Source organism: Salvelinus fontinalis, chromosome 25 (genome assembly GCF_029448725.1).
Source record: "Salvelinus fontinalis isolate EN_2023a chromosome 25, ASM2944872v1, whole genome shotgun sequence".
In the NCBI taxonomy this organism is placed as follows: domain Eukaryota; kingdom Metazoa; phylum Chordata; class Actinopteri; order Salmoniformes; family Salmonidae; genus Salvelinus; species Salvelinus fontinalis.
The window spans coordinates 34,646,357-34,660,927 of NC_074689.1; the positions used below are offsets into that span (position 1 = coordinate 34,646,357).

At 44.8% G+C, this 14,571-nt stretch overlaps 1 protein-coding gene across 1 annotated transcript in view; it reads right to left on the reverse strand.

Annotated features, from left to right (window-relative positions):
- Nucleotides 1-14,571, reverse strand: part of LOC129823350 (neurobeachin-like) — a 402,752-nt gene that overhangs the window by 47,436 nt on the left and 340,745 nt on the right. Inside the window, exons 39-41 of the mRNA XM_055882274.1 lie at nt 3,244-3,308; nt 2,584-2,692; nt 2,187-2,353 (exon numbers count right to left, since the gene is read on the reverse strand). Of these exons, the coding sequence (XP_055738249.1) occupies nt 2,187-2,353; nt 2,584-2,692; nt 3,244-3,308 (341 nt within the window). The remainder of the gene's footprint in view (nt 1-2,186; nt 2,354-2,583; nt 2,693-3,243; nt 3,309-14,571) is intronic.

Below are 14,571 nucleotides of genomic sequence, written 5' to 3' on the forward strand. Positions count from 1 at the left end.
TAGCTCCTCCTCCTAGTCTTAACGTTACGGCTGTGTACTGTGATTTAGTGGGGACGTTAGCTCCTCCTCCTAGTCTTAACGTTACGGCTGTGTGCTGTGATTTAGTGGGGACGTTAGCTCCTCCTCCTAGTCTTAACGTTACGGCTGTGTGCTGTGATTTAGTGAGGACGTTAGCTCCTCCTCCTAGTCTTAACGTTACGGCTGTGTGCTGTGATTTAGTGAGGACGTTAGCTCCTCCTCCTAGTCTTAACGTTACGGCTGTGTGCTGTGATTTAGTGAGGACGTTAGCTCCTCCTCCTAGTCTTAACGTTACGGCTGTGTGCTGTGATTTAGTGAGGACGTTAGCTCCTCCTCCTCGTCTTAACGTTACGGCTGTGTGCTGTGATTTAGTGAGGACGTTAGCTCCTCCTCCTAGTCTTAACGTTACGGCTGTGTGCTGTGATTTAGTGAGGACGTTAGCTCCTCCTCCTAGTCTTAACGTTACGGCTGTGTGCTGTGATTTAGTGAGGACGTTAGCTCCTCCTCCTAGTCTTAACGTTACGGCTGTGTGCTGTGATTTAGTGAGGACGTTAGCTCCTCCTCCTAGTCTTAACGTTACGGCTGTGTGCTGTGATTTAGTGAGGACGTTAGCTCCTCCTCCTAGTCTTAACGTTACAGCTGTGTGCTGTGATTTAGTGAGGATGTTACGGCTGTGTGCTGTGATTTAGTGAGGACGGTAGCTCCTCCCCCTAGTCTTAACGTTACGGCTGTGTGCTGTGATTTAGTGAGGACGTTAGCTCCTCCTCCTAGTCTTAACGTTACGGCTGTGTGCTGTGATTTAGTGAGGACGTTAGCTCCTCCTCCTAGTCTTAACGTTACGGCTGTGTGCTGTGATTTAGTGAGGACGTTAGCTCCTCCTCCTCGTCTTAACGTTACGGCTGTGTGCTGTGATTTAGTGAGGACGTTAGCTCCTCCTCCTAGTCTTAACGTTACGGCTGTGTGCTGTGATTTAGTGAGGACGTTAGCTCCTCCTCCTAGTCTTAACGTTACGGCTGTGTGCTGTGATTTAGTGAGGACGTTAGCTCCTCCTCCTAGTCTTAACGTTACGGCTGTGTGCTGTGATTTAGTGAGGACGTTAGCTCCTCCTCCTAGTCTTAACGTTACGGCTGTGTGCTGTGATTTAGTGAGGACGTTAGCTCCTCCTCCTAGTCTTAACGTTACAGCTGTGTGCTGTGATTTAGTGAGGATGTTACGGCTGTGTGCTGTGATTTAGTGAGGACGGTAGCTCCTCCCCCTAGTCTTAACGTTACGGCTGTGTGCTGTGATTTAGTGAGGACGTTAGCTCCTCCTCCTAGTCTTAACGTTACGGCTGTGTGCTGTGATTTAGTGAGGACGGTAGCTTCTCCTCCTAGTCTTAACGTTACGGCTGTGTGCTGTGATTTAGTGAGGACGTTAGCTCCTCCTCCTAGTCTTAACGTTACGGCTGTGTGCTGTGATTTAGTGAGGACGGTAGCTTCTCCTCCTAGTCTTAACGTTACGGCTGTGTGCTGTGATTTAGTGAGGACGTTAGCTCCTCCTCCTAGTCTTAACGTTACGGCTGTGTGCTGTGATTTAGTGAGGACGGTAGCTCCTCCCCCTAGTCTTAACGTTACGGCTGTGTGCTGTGATTTAGTGAGGACGTTAGCTCCTCCTCCTAGTCTTAACGTTACGGCTGTGTGCTGTGATTTAGTGAGGACGTTAGCTCCTCCTCCTAGTCTTAACGTTACGGCTGTGTACTGTGATTTAGTGGGGACGTTAGCTCCTCCTCCTAGTCTTAACGTTACGGCTGTGTGCTGTGATTTAGTGAGGACGGTAGCTCCTCCCCCTAGTCTTAACGTTACGGCTGTGTGCTGTGATTTAGTGAGGACGTTAGCTCCTCCTCCTAGTCTTAACGTTACGGCTGTGTACTGTGATTTAGTGGGGACGTTAGCTCCTCCTCCTCGGCTAAGGGTGAGCTCTGAATGAATGAAAGGTACATGTCAATCAATTTAAAATACGCGTGTCTGAGCAAGAAGGCAGATACTTCCTGTTTTCCAGTCTTTCTGTCTCAAAGCTAACCCAACAGAACCCTCAGAACCCTAACCTAACAGAACCCTCTACATCACAGTGACAGCCTTCCAACCTATTCCTGTGTGTGTTTCATCCCTGTCCGTCCCACTACCTCTCACCTCTGTGACATCGTGCCCCAAGCCCCATGCTTATTGGTCAGGATGTTGAGTATCTTCTGTTTCAATTGGTTGGCGGTCACATGGTCCCTGTGCTTTGCAGCGCTGATCAGGTGATCACACATCCTCTCCTCCTCCCTCCTGTCAGCAGCGTACTGGGCACAGTTAGACTGAGGGGGTAGAGGTGGTAGAGGGAGAGATAAAAGTGGGGAGGGAGAGAGGGAGAAAGAAAGGGAGGGGGTGGTGAGGGGAGGGGTAGAGAGAGGGAAAGAAAAAGTGAGTGAAGTTGAGATATGTAGATATATAGATATCATGTTTCAGTGGACTGGAGATTTACTGAGACAGACAGACAGACAGACAGACAGACAGACAGACAGACAGACAGACTCTCTGTGTTCACCTCAAACTCAGCATGTTTGTGTACGTCTTCAGCTCTCTGCCTGTTCAGGATAAACTCTGCCTCGTTGGCCACACGCACAATATGGTCCTTCATAGCATGGCACAGCAGTCTGAGGTGAGAGAGGGAAGAGAGGTGGAAAAGAAGGGGAGAAAGATGGACAGAGTGGGGAGGTGAGGGAGGGAGACAGAGTGGGGGGGGGGGAGAGAGAGTGGAAGGGTGAGGAGAGGGACAGAGTGGGGAGGTGAGGGAGGGAGACAGAGTGGGGGGTGAGGAGAGAGAGTGGGAGGGTGAGGAGAGTGAGAGAGTGGGATGTGTGGGGGAGGGAGAGGGACAGAGTGGGGTGGTGAGGGAGGGAGACAGAGTGGGGGGTGAGGAGAGAGAGTGGGAGGGTGAGGAGAGGGAGAGAGACAGAATGGGGGGTGAGGGAGGGACAGAGTGGGGGGTGAGGGAGAGAGAGAGAGTGGTGGGGTGAGGAGAGAGAGTGGGAGGGTGAGGAGAGGGAGAGAGACAGAATGGGGGATGAGGGAGGGAGAAACTCCTTATAGCTGTGCAATAAGTAAGGTGATATCTGTCACACAGACATGAGCATACGATTCCTGATGGTAATAATATATTAAGCAGTATAATATAGATAGATCAATGTGATAGGTGATTGATTACCTTCCCTCGTTAATGAGCTCGATGAAGGCCAGACCGGCGTTCTTCTGGATTGAGTTCTGCCACTCCTGGAAACACAACACAGACACAAGGTCACACACGGACCACTACTGACCACTACAGACCACCACTGACCATTATAGACCACCACGGGCCACTACTGACCACCACTGGCCACTACAGACCACCACTGACCATTATAGACCACCACTGATCAATACTGACCACTACTAACCACTACTAACCACCACTGACCACTACTAACCACTACTGACCACTACTAACCACTACTAACCACCAATGACTACTACTAACCACTACTGACCACTACTAACCACTACTAACCACTACTGACCACTACTGACTACTACTAACCACCACTGACCACTACTGACCACTACTAACCATTACTGACCACTACTGACCATTACTGACCAACAATGACCACTACTGACCACCACTGACCACTGCTGACCACCACTGACCACTACTGACCACTACTAACCACTACTGACCACTACTAACCACTACTAACCACCACTGACCACTACTAACCACTACTGACCACTACTAACCACCACTGACCACCACTGACCACTACTGACCACTACTGACCACTATTGACCACTACTGACCACTACTAACCACTACTGACCACTACTGACCACTACTGACCACCACTGACCACCACTGATCACCACTGACCACCACTGATCACCACTAACCACTACTAACCACCGCTGACCACTACTAACCACTACTGACCACTACTAACCACTACTGACCACTACTGACCACTACTGACCACCACTGATCACCACTGATCACCACTAACCACTACTAACCACCGCTGACCACTACTAACCACTACTAACCACTACTGGCCACTACTAACCACTACTGACCACTACTAACCACTACTGACCACTACTGACCACTACTAACCACTACTAACCACTACGGAACACTACTAACCACTAATAACCACCACTGACCACTACTAACCACTACTGACCACTACTAACCACCACTGACCACCACTGACCACTACTAACCACCACTGACCACTACTAACCACTACTGACCACTACTGACCACTACTGACCACTACTGACCACTACTAACCACTACTAACCACTACTGACCACTACTGACCACCACTGACCACTACTAACCACCACTGACCACTACTAACCACTACTAACCACCACTGACCACTACTAACCACAACTGACCACTACTAACTACTACTGACCACTACTAACCACTACTAACCACCACTGACCACTACTAACCACCACTGACCGCTACTAACCACCACTGACCGCTACTAACCACCACTGACCACTACTAACCACTACTGACCACTACTAACCACCACTAACCACTACTAACCATCACGGACCACTACTGACCACTACTAACCACTACTAACCACCAATGGCCACTACTAACCACTACTAACCACCACGGACCACTACTAACCACTACTAACCACCACTGACCACTACTAACCACTACTGACCACTACTAACCACCGTTAATTAACATAATCACGTTTAGCATCTCCTGTCTTCCACACAGCCCACAGGCCACTGATGCAGACCTGTGGAACATCTACACTTTAAAAAGTCTAATTAATCCATGTAATATAGTCTACACCTTCACAATAAATCCATGATTTATTTTAGAATACAATTGATTAAAGCTGAATAAAAGAGAAAGGATATTTTATCCAAAGGATTTGAGGGAGTGTTCACATGCTGCTATTCTGTGTTGAGAGGTTAACAAAGAAATATGTCTTCCTATATGCTTCATTTAAAATTATTCATGTAACATTAGTTGTTCTCCAAACTAATATGTTTAGATTTAATACATTGTACGGCTGTATGATGAGACTCTAATGATGATTTGAAAAAAGTCACTAGAAAGGCATGAGCTCTGCTTTGTTTTTTTTTGCGCAGGCTGTACACACTTCATCAGTCTCTCATTCACAATTTGATAAGCACTTGATAATTGCCTCGAATATCCCGGCAGCATCCCCTTTGTGTGAACATAATGGACTTTCCATGTCTTCTGCGGCCAGTGGCCGTTGTTCCCTTCTCCCTGAGTGCTGTGGCCGTTCTTCCCTTCTCCCTGAGTGCTGTGGCCGTTCTTCCCTTCTCCCTGAGTGCTGTGGCCGTTGTTCCCTTCTGCCTGAGTGCAGTGGCCGTTCTTCCCTTCTCCCTGAGTGCAGTGGCCGTTCTTCCCTTCTCCCTGGGTGCTGTGGCCGTTCTTCCCTTCTCCCTGAGTGCTGTGGCCGTTCTTCCCTTCTCCCTGAGTGCTGTGGCCGTTCTTCCCTTCTCCCTGAGTGCTGTGGCCGTTCTTCCCTTCTCCCTGAGTGCTGTGGCCGTTCTTCCCTTCTCCCTGGGTGCTGTGGCCGTTCTTCCCTTCTCCCTGAGTGCTGTGCGCTCCGAAGCACCTCTCACTCACATGGCTCTACATCACGTGATCGGGTCTTTCTCACAGGCTACAAGTGAAGACAGGCACATCGGGGACGCAACTGCACGTGTCCTTATCCAATTCCGAGGTGCATATTGAAGATATTGGAAGAACTGTCCACATTTACTTTTCGTCAGCCAACAAGATGATTAAGCTTAACAAACACCAAAAGTCTGTCAATCTACTACCCCACATAGTACAACAGTCGACCTATTCTATTCTGTGTGAGAAATAAATATTCCAGACTGTCTGGGACAGTTATTATGGGATGCGATAGATCCCAAACTAATACAGCCACTAGCAATGTGGCTGACGCAACAGATCAGAACGTTTAGCTTAAAATGTTGATAAACTATCAGGCTATTTCTTCACATTATATATTAGACTATTTCTTCACATTATATATTAGACTATTTCTTCACATTATAAGCACAGCGATGCACACATGGCAGTAGGATATAAGTGTGAATGTTCCATTAGCGCTAAACACCATTATCAAAAGTGACCACAAAAGTGATTATGCAGGTAATGCTTTTATTATAAAGGTGCATTTTCTATGGTGAAAATGATCTTCAGAGAGAGAGAGAGAGAGAGAGAGAGAGAAAGAGAGAGAGAGAGAGAGAGAGAGAGAGACAGAGAGAGTGGAGAGAGCTACATTATCTCCATGGCTGGGATGGGTCTGGAGAACTCAGGGGAGCGTCTCAGGTTCCCTTCCCCATCTCAGGGATCAATATCTGGGCTGGGGTTCTGTCCCATGGGCCCCTAATGGAAGACAAGGCTGTTGCCCTGTGTAATACTAGACACACTGACAGGTAGAGGAGAGGACAGGAGAGGGGGAGGAGAGGAGGGGAGGAGATGAGAGGGGGATGAGAGGAGAGGAAAGGAGGGAAGAGGGGAGGAGGAAATGAGAGATAAAGGAAAGTGAGGAGTGTAGAATATAGAGAGGATGAGAGAGAGAGGAGGATGTCATAGGAGGAGAGGAGAAGAGGAGCAAAGGAGCAGAAAAGTTAGGAGGAAATGGATAGAAAGAAGAAAGGACAGGACTGCAGAGGAGAAGAGAGGAGAGGATATGAGGTTGGGAAGGAGGGGACTGGAGAGGAGAAGAGAGGAGAGGAGATGGGGTTGGGAAGGAGGGGACTGGAGAGAAGAAGAGAGGAGAGGATATGAGGTTGGAAAGGAGGGGACTGGAGAGGAGAAGAGAGGAGAGGAGAGGAGGTTGGGAAAGGAGGGGACTGGAGAGGAGAAGAGAGGAGAGGAGGATGAGACAAGCGGACCCCTCAGAGGACAAGAACATCTCAACTGTAATCTTGAACAACTAGCGGAAAACCACTCATACCCCCCAGAGGACAAATCTGAAGAACGAAAGTCAGAGGTGAGAACCATTCTGTTTCTACTTCTGCATGTTATCTACGGGCCCTGCCACACCTTGTTTGGGATATCGGTGTTTCCCAAAGTGGCGCTTGGTCCTCAAAGACCAAGACAGCCGAGAGAGAGAGGACATGGTTGGATAATATAGTAAAAGACAGCAGAGAGAGAGAGAGGACATGGTTGGATAATATAATAAAAGACAGCAGAGAGAGAGAGGACATGGTTGGATAATATAGTAAAAGACAGCAGAGAGAGAGAGGACATGGTTGGATAATATAGTAAAGACAGCCGAGAGAGAGAGGACATGGTTGGATAATATAGTAAAAGACAGCAGAGAGAGAGGACATGGTTGGATAATATAATAAAAGACAGCAGAGAGAGAGAGGACATGATTGGATAATATAGTAAAAGACAGCAGAGAGAGAGGACATGGTTGGATAATATAGTAAATGACAGCAGAGAGAGAGGACATGGTTGGATAATATAGTAAAAGACAGCAGAGAGAGAGGACATGGTTGGATAATATAGTAAAAGACAGCAGAGAGAGAGAGAGGACATGGTTGGATAATATAGTAAAAGACAGCAGAGAGAGAGAGAGGACATGGTTGGATAATATAGTAAAAGACAGCAGAGAGAGGACATGGTTGGATAATATAGTAAAAGACAGCAGAGAGAGAGAGGACATGGTTGGATAATATAGTAAAAGACAGCAGAGAGAGAGAGGACATGGTTGGATAATATATTAAAAGACAGCAGAAAGAGAGAGAGAGGACATGGTTGGATAATATAGTAAAAGACAGCAGAGAGAGAGAGGACATGGTTGGATAATATAGTAAAAGACAGCAGAGAGAGGACATGGTTGGATAATATAGTAAAAGACAGCAGAGATGGTGAATCATTGAGAGAGAGGACATGGTGCCTGTTTGGAAGACATAAACGGTGGGGAAACGCACGAGAATCACATTTGGTAAATTACCGTTTCATCCTCATTGACGCCGCAGCAGCCAAAACAGTTAACGCTGTCATAAAGGGCGGGTCCGTAACCAGACACCCGTCCGATAGCACAATCAGACCTGTCGATCAAAAAACAGCCCTCATCGTTGGTGGCTTCGTGGTACATCTACGGCGGCTGACAGACTGACTGACGGTAAGCTCTGAGAATGACTTTAAACACCAATTTAAAGTGTAACATAAGATGGCCAATGAATGTAGAATCAACTCATGAGTTGAGGTGCGCACGTTTACCAAATGGTGGGTCCACGAATTTGTCACAGGTTCATAGTAACAGTCTGTTACTCCAGAAGGTTCATAGTACCAGTCTGTTACTCTAGAAGGTTCATAGTACCAGTCTGTTACTCTGGAAGGTTCATTGTACCAGTCTGTTACTCTAGAAGGTTCATTGTACCAGTCTGTTACTCTAGAAGGTTCATAGTACCAGTCTGTGTTACTCTAGAAGGTTCATAGTACCAGTCTGTTACTCTAGAAGGTTCATATTACCAGTCTGTTACTCTAGAAGGTTCATTGTACCAGTCTGTTACTCTAGAAGGTCCATATTACCAGTCTGTTACTCTAGAAGGTTCATAGTACCAGTCTGTTACTCTAGAAGGTTCATATTACCAGTCTGTGTTACTCTAGAAGGTTCATTGTACCAGTCTGTGTTACTCTAGAAGGTTCATAGTACCAGTCTGTTACTCTAGAATGTTCATATTACCAGTCTGTTACTCTAGAAGGTTCATTGTACACGTCTGTTACTCTAGAAGGTCCATATTACCAGTCTGTTACTCTAGAAGGTTCATAGTACCAGTCTGTTACTCTAGAAGGTTCATATTACCAGTCTGTGTTACTCTAGAAGGTTCATTGTACCAGTCTGTGTTACTCTAGAAGGTTCATAGTACCAGTCTGTTACTCTAGAAGGTTCATTGTACCAGTCTGTTACTCTAGAAGGTTCATTGTACCAGTCTGTGATACTCTAGAAGGTTCATAGTACCAGTCTGTGTTACTCTAGAAGGTTCATAGTACCAGTCTGTTACTCTAGAAGGTTCATATTACCAGTCTGTTACTCTAGAAGGTTCATTGTACCAGTCTGTTACTCTAGAAGGTTCATAGTACCGGTCTGTGTTACTCTGGAAGGTTCATTGTACCAGTCTGTTACTCTAGAAGGTTCATATTACCAGTCTGTTACTCTAGAAGGTTCATATTACCAGTCTGTTACTCTAGAAGGTTCATAGTACCAGTCTGTTACTCTAGAAGGTTCATATTACCAGTCTGTTACTCTAGAAGGTTCATAGTACCAGTCTGTTACTCTAGAAGGTTCATAGTACCGGTCTGTGTTACTCTGGAAGGTTCATTGTACCAGTCTGTTACTCTAGAAGGTCCATTGTACCAGTCTGTGTTACTCTAGAAGGTTCATAGTACCAGTCTGTTACTCTAGAAGGTTCATATTACCAGTCTGTTACTCTAGAAGGTTCATATTACCAGTCTGTTACTCTGGAAGGTCCATATTACCAGTCTGTTACTCTAGAAGGTTCATAGTACCAGTCTGTTACTCTAGAAGGTTCATAGTACCAGTCTGTTACTCTAGAAGGTTCATATTACCAGTCTGTTACTCTAGAAGGTTCATAGTACCAGTCTGTTACTCTAGAAGGTTCATAGTACCAGTCTGTTACTCTAGAAGGTTCATAGTACCAGTCTGTTACTCTAGAAGGTTCATAGTACCAGTCTGTTACTCTAAGAAGGTTCATAGTACCAGTCTGTTACTCTAGAAGGTTCATAGTACCAGTCTGTTACTCTAGAAGGTTCATAGTACCAGTCTGTTACTCTAGAAGGTTCAGAGTACCAGTCTGTTACTCTAGAAGGTTCATATTACCAGTCTGTTACTCTAGAAGGTTCATAGTACCAGTCTGTTACTCTAGAAGGTTCATAGTACCAGTCTGTTACTCTAGAAGGTTCATAGTACCAGTCTATATTATGCTAGAAGGTTCATTGTACCAGTCTGTGTTACTCTAGAAGGTTCATAGTACCAGTCTATATTATGCTAGATGGTTCATTGTACCAGTCTATATTATGCTAGATGGTTCATTGTACCAGTCTATATTATGCTAGAAGGTTCATAGTACCAGTCTATATTATGCTAGATGGTTCATTGTACCAGGCTGTGTTACTCTAGAAGATTCATAGTACCAGTCTATATTATGCTAGATGGTTCATTGTACCAGTCTACATTATGCTAGATGGTTCATTGTACCAGTCTATATTATGCTAGAAGGTTCATAGTACCAGTCTGTTACTCTAGAAGGTTCATAGTACCAGTCTGTTACTCTAGAAGGTTCATTGTACCAGTCTGTTACTCTAGAAGGTTCATATTACCAGTCTGTTACTCTAGAAGGTTCATTGTACCAGTCTGTTACTCTAGAAGGTTCATAGTACCAGTCTGTTACTCTAGAAGGTTCATTGTACCAGTCTGTTACTCTAGAAGGTTCATAGTACCAGTCTGTGTTACTCTAGAAGGTTCATAGTACCAGTCTGTTACTCTAGAAGGTTCATAGTAACAGTCTGTTACTCTAGAAGGTTCATTGTACCAGTCTATATTATGCTAGAAGGTTCATTGTACCAGTCTGTTACTCTAGAAGGTTCATTATACCAGTCTGTTACTCTAGAAGGTTCATAGTACCAGTCTGTTACTCTAGAAGGTTCATAGTACCAGTCTATATTATGCTAGAAGGTTCATAGTACCAGTCTGTTACTCTAGAAGGTTCATAGTACCAGTCTATATTATGCTAGAAGGTTCATAGTACCAGTCTGTTACTCTAGAAGGTTCATAGTACCAGTCTGTTACTCTAGAAGGTTCATAGTACCAGTCTGTTACTCTAAGAAGGTTCATAGTACCAGTCTGTTACTCTAGAAGGTTCATAGTACCAGTCTGTTACTCTAGAAGGTTCATAGTACCAGTCTGTTACTCTAGAAGGTTCATAGTACCAGTCTATATTATGCTAGAAGGTTCATAGTACCAGTCTATATTATGCTAGAAGGTTCATAGTACCAGTCTATATTATGCTAGAAGGTTCATAGTACCAGTCTATATTATGCTAGAAGGTTCATATTACCAGTCTGTTACTCTAGAAGGTTCATAGTACCAGTATGTTACTCTAGAAGGTTCATAGTACCAGTCTGTTACTCTAGAAAGTTCATAGTACCAGTCTGTTACTCTAGAAGGTTCATAGTACCAGTCTGTTACTCTAGAAGGTTCATAGTACCAGTCTGTGTTACTCTAGAAGGTTCATTGTACCAGTCTGTTACTCTAGAAGGTTCATAGTACCAGTCTGTTACTCTAGAAGGTTCATATTACCAGTCTGTTACTCTAGAAGGTTCATTGTACCAGTCTGTTACTCTAGAAGGTTTATAGTACCAGTCTGTTACTCTAGAAGGTTCATTGTACCAGTCTGTTACTCTAGAAGGTTCATTGTACCAGTCTGTTACTCTAGAAGGCTCATAGTACCAGTCTGTTACTCTAGAAGGTCCATAGTATCATTCTGTTACTCTAGAAGGTTCATAGTACCAGTCTGTTACTCTAGAAGGTTCGTAGTACCATTCTGTTACTCTAGAAGGTTCATAGTACCAGTCTGTTACTCTAGAAGGTTCGTAGTACCAGTCTGTTACTCTAGAAGGTTCATAGTACCAGTCTGTTACTCTAGAAGGTTCATAGTACCAGTCTGTTGCTCTGGAAGGTTCATAGTACCAGTCTGTTACTCTAGAAGGTTCATAGTACCAGTCTGTTATTCTAGAAGGTTCATAGTACCAGTCTGTTACTCTAGAAGGTTCATAGTACCAGTCTGTGTTACTCTAGAAGGTTCATTGTACCAGTCTGTGTTACTCTAGAAGGTTCATAGTACCAGTCTGTTACTCTAGAAGGTTCATTGTACCAGTCTGTTACTCTAGAAGGTTCATAGTACCAGTCTGTTACTCTAGCAGGTTCATTGTACCAGTCTGTTACTCTAGAAGGTTCATATTACCAGTCTGTTACTCTAGAAGGTTCATATTACCAGTCTGTTACTCTAGAAGGTTCATTGTACCAGTCTGTGTTACTCTAGAAGGTTCATTATGCCAGTCTGTGTTATCATTGTTTCAGTAAACTTGGTGAAGAAGAGAAGTGCAACAACTTGGTAACAGTTCCTATGAATATCCTCTTCATAATGCATTATAACACTTCCTATGAATATCCTCTTCATAATGCATTATAAGCACACTTTAATGAGTACATACATAATGCATTATGATTCAGAGAGAGAGAGGAAAGGAAAGGAAGAGAGAGAGACAGAGAGAGAGAGAAGGAAAGAGAGAGAGAGAGAGAGAGAGAGAGAGGGAAGGAAAGGAAGAGAGAGAGAGAGAGAGAGAGAGAGAGAGAGAGAGAGAGAGAGAGAGAGAGAGAGAGAGAGAGAGAGAGAGAGAGAGAGAGAGAGAGAGAGAGAGAGAGAGAGAGAGAGACACAACTACGACAACAAAAACGGGTCACAACTCCTGCAGCTCTGTCGTACGCTGGGGAATGTACATAGTCAAATTGTAGGCTTGGAGGGGACTCCTATGTTAGGTACACCTACAGCTCATCTCTTGGCAGTAGCACTGTAGACTACTTTATCACTGACCTCAACCCAGAGTCCTATGGTAGGTACACCTATAGCTCATCTCTTGGCAGTAGCACTGTAGACTACTTTATCACTGACCTCAACCCAGAGTCCTATGGTAGGTACACCTACAGCTCATCTCTTGGCAGTAGCACTGTAGACTACTTTATCACTGACCTCAACCCAGAGTCTCTCAGAGCGTTCACAGTCAGTCCACTGACACCCCTATCAGATCACAGCAAAATCACAGAATACCTGAACAGAGCAATACTCAATCATGAAGCATCAGAACCAAAGGAACTGAGTAACATTAAGAAATGCTACAGGTGGAAGGAATGCAGTGTGACAACTTCCTGGACAAAACGTTCAACTGTAATAGTGAAGGTGTAAACTTGTCAGTAGAAAACCTAAACAGTATATTTGATCTCTCAGCTTCCCTATAAAAACTAGACATTTCCAGCAGACAATCTAAGAAAATGAACAATAACAAAGGGTTTGATGAAGAATGCAAAAACCTAAGAAAGGGAACTGAGAAACCTGTCCAACTGGGTGATTTGAAAAGTCATAGTCAATCAATCAATAATATCATAATACTTTTAGCAAAAATGTTTATTTTCAATTTATAATCTGTAGAAACTATGAGAATAGAGGGGTTCAGAAATGTTGTGAAGGTTTGAAAGATATGGCAAATAGAAATCAAACCGGATGGACATCAGTAATAGATGGGAGAGGTTGAGGGTAGAGGAAGGACATCAGTAATAGAGGTTGAGGGTAGAGGAAGGACATCAGTAATAGATGGGAGAGGTTGAGGGTAGAGGAAGGACATCAGTAATAGATGGGAGAGGTTGAGGGTAGAGGAAGGACATCAGTAATAGAGGTTGAGAGTAGAGGAAGGACATCAGTAATAGATGGGAGAGGTTGAGGGTAGAGGAAGGACATCAGTAATAGATGGGAGAGGTTGAGGGTAGAAGAAGGACATCAGTAATAGATGTAGAGGTTGAGGGTAGAGGAAGGACATCAGTAATAGATGGGAGAGGTTGAGGGTAGAGGAAGGACATCAGTAATAGATGGGAGAGGTTGAGGGTAGAGGAAGGACATCAGTAATAGATGGGAGAGGTTGAGGGTAGAGGAAGGACATCAGTAATAGAGGTTGAGAGTAGAGGAAGGACATCAGTAATAGAGGTTGAGAGTAGAGGAAGGACATCAGTAATAGATGGGAGAGGTTGAGGGTAGAGGAAGGACATCAGTAATAGATGGGAGAGGTTGAGGGTAGAGGAAGAACATCAGTAATAGATGGGAGAGGTTGAGGGTAGAGGAAGGACATCAGTAATAGATGGGAGAGGTTGAGGGTAGAGGAAGGACATCAGTAATAGATGGGAGAGGTTGAGGGTAGAGGAAGGACATCAGTAATAGATGGGAGAGGTTGAGGGTAGAGGAAGAACATCAGTAATAGATGGGAGAGGTAGAGGGTAGAGGAAGGACATCAGTAATAGATGGGAGAGGTTGAGGGTAGAGGAAGGACATCAGTAATAGATGGGAGAGGTTGAGGGTAGAGGAAGAACATCAGTAATAGATGGGAGAGGTAGAGGGTAGAGGAAGGACATCAGTAATAGATGGGAGAGGTTGAGGGTAGAGGAAGGACATCAGTAATAGATGGGAGAGGTTGAGGGTAGAGGAAGGACATCAGTAATAGATGGGAGAGGTTGAGGGTAGAGGAAGGACATCAGTAATAGATGGGAGAGGATGAGGGTAGAGGAAGGACATCAGTAATAGATGGGAGAGGTAGAGGGTAGAGGAAGGACATCAGTAATAGATGGGAGAGGTTGAGGGTAGAGGAAGGACATCAGTAATAGATGGGAGAGGT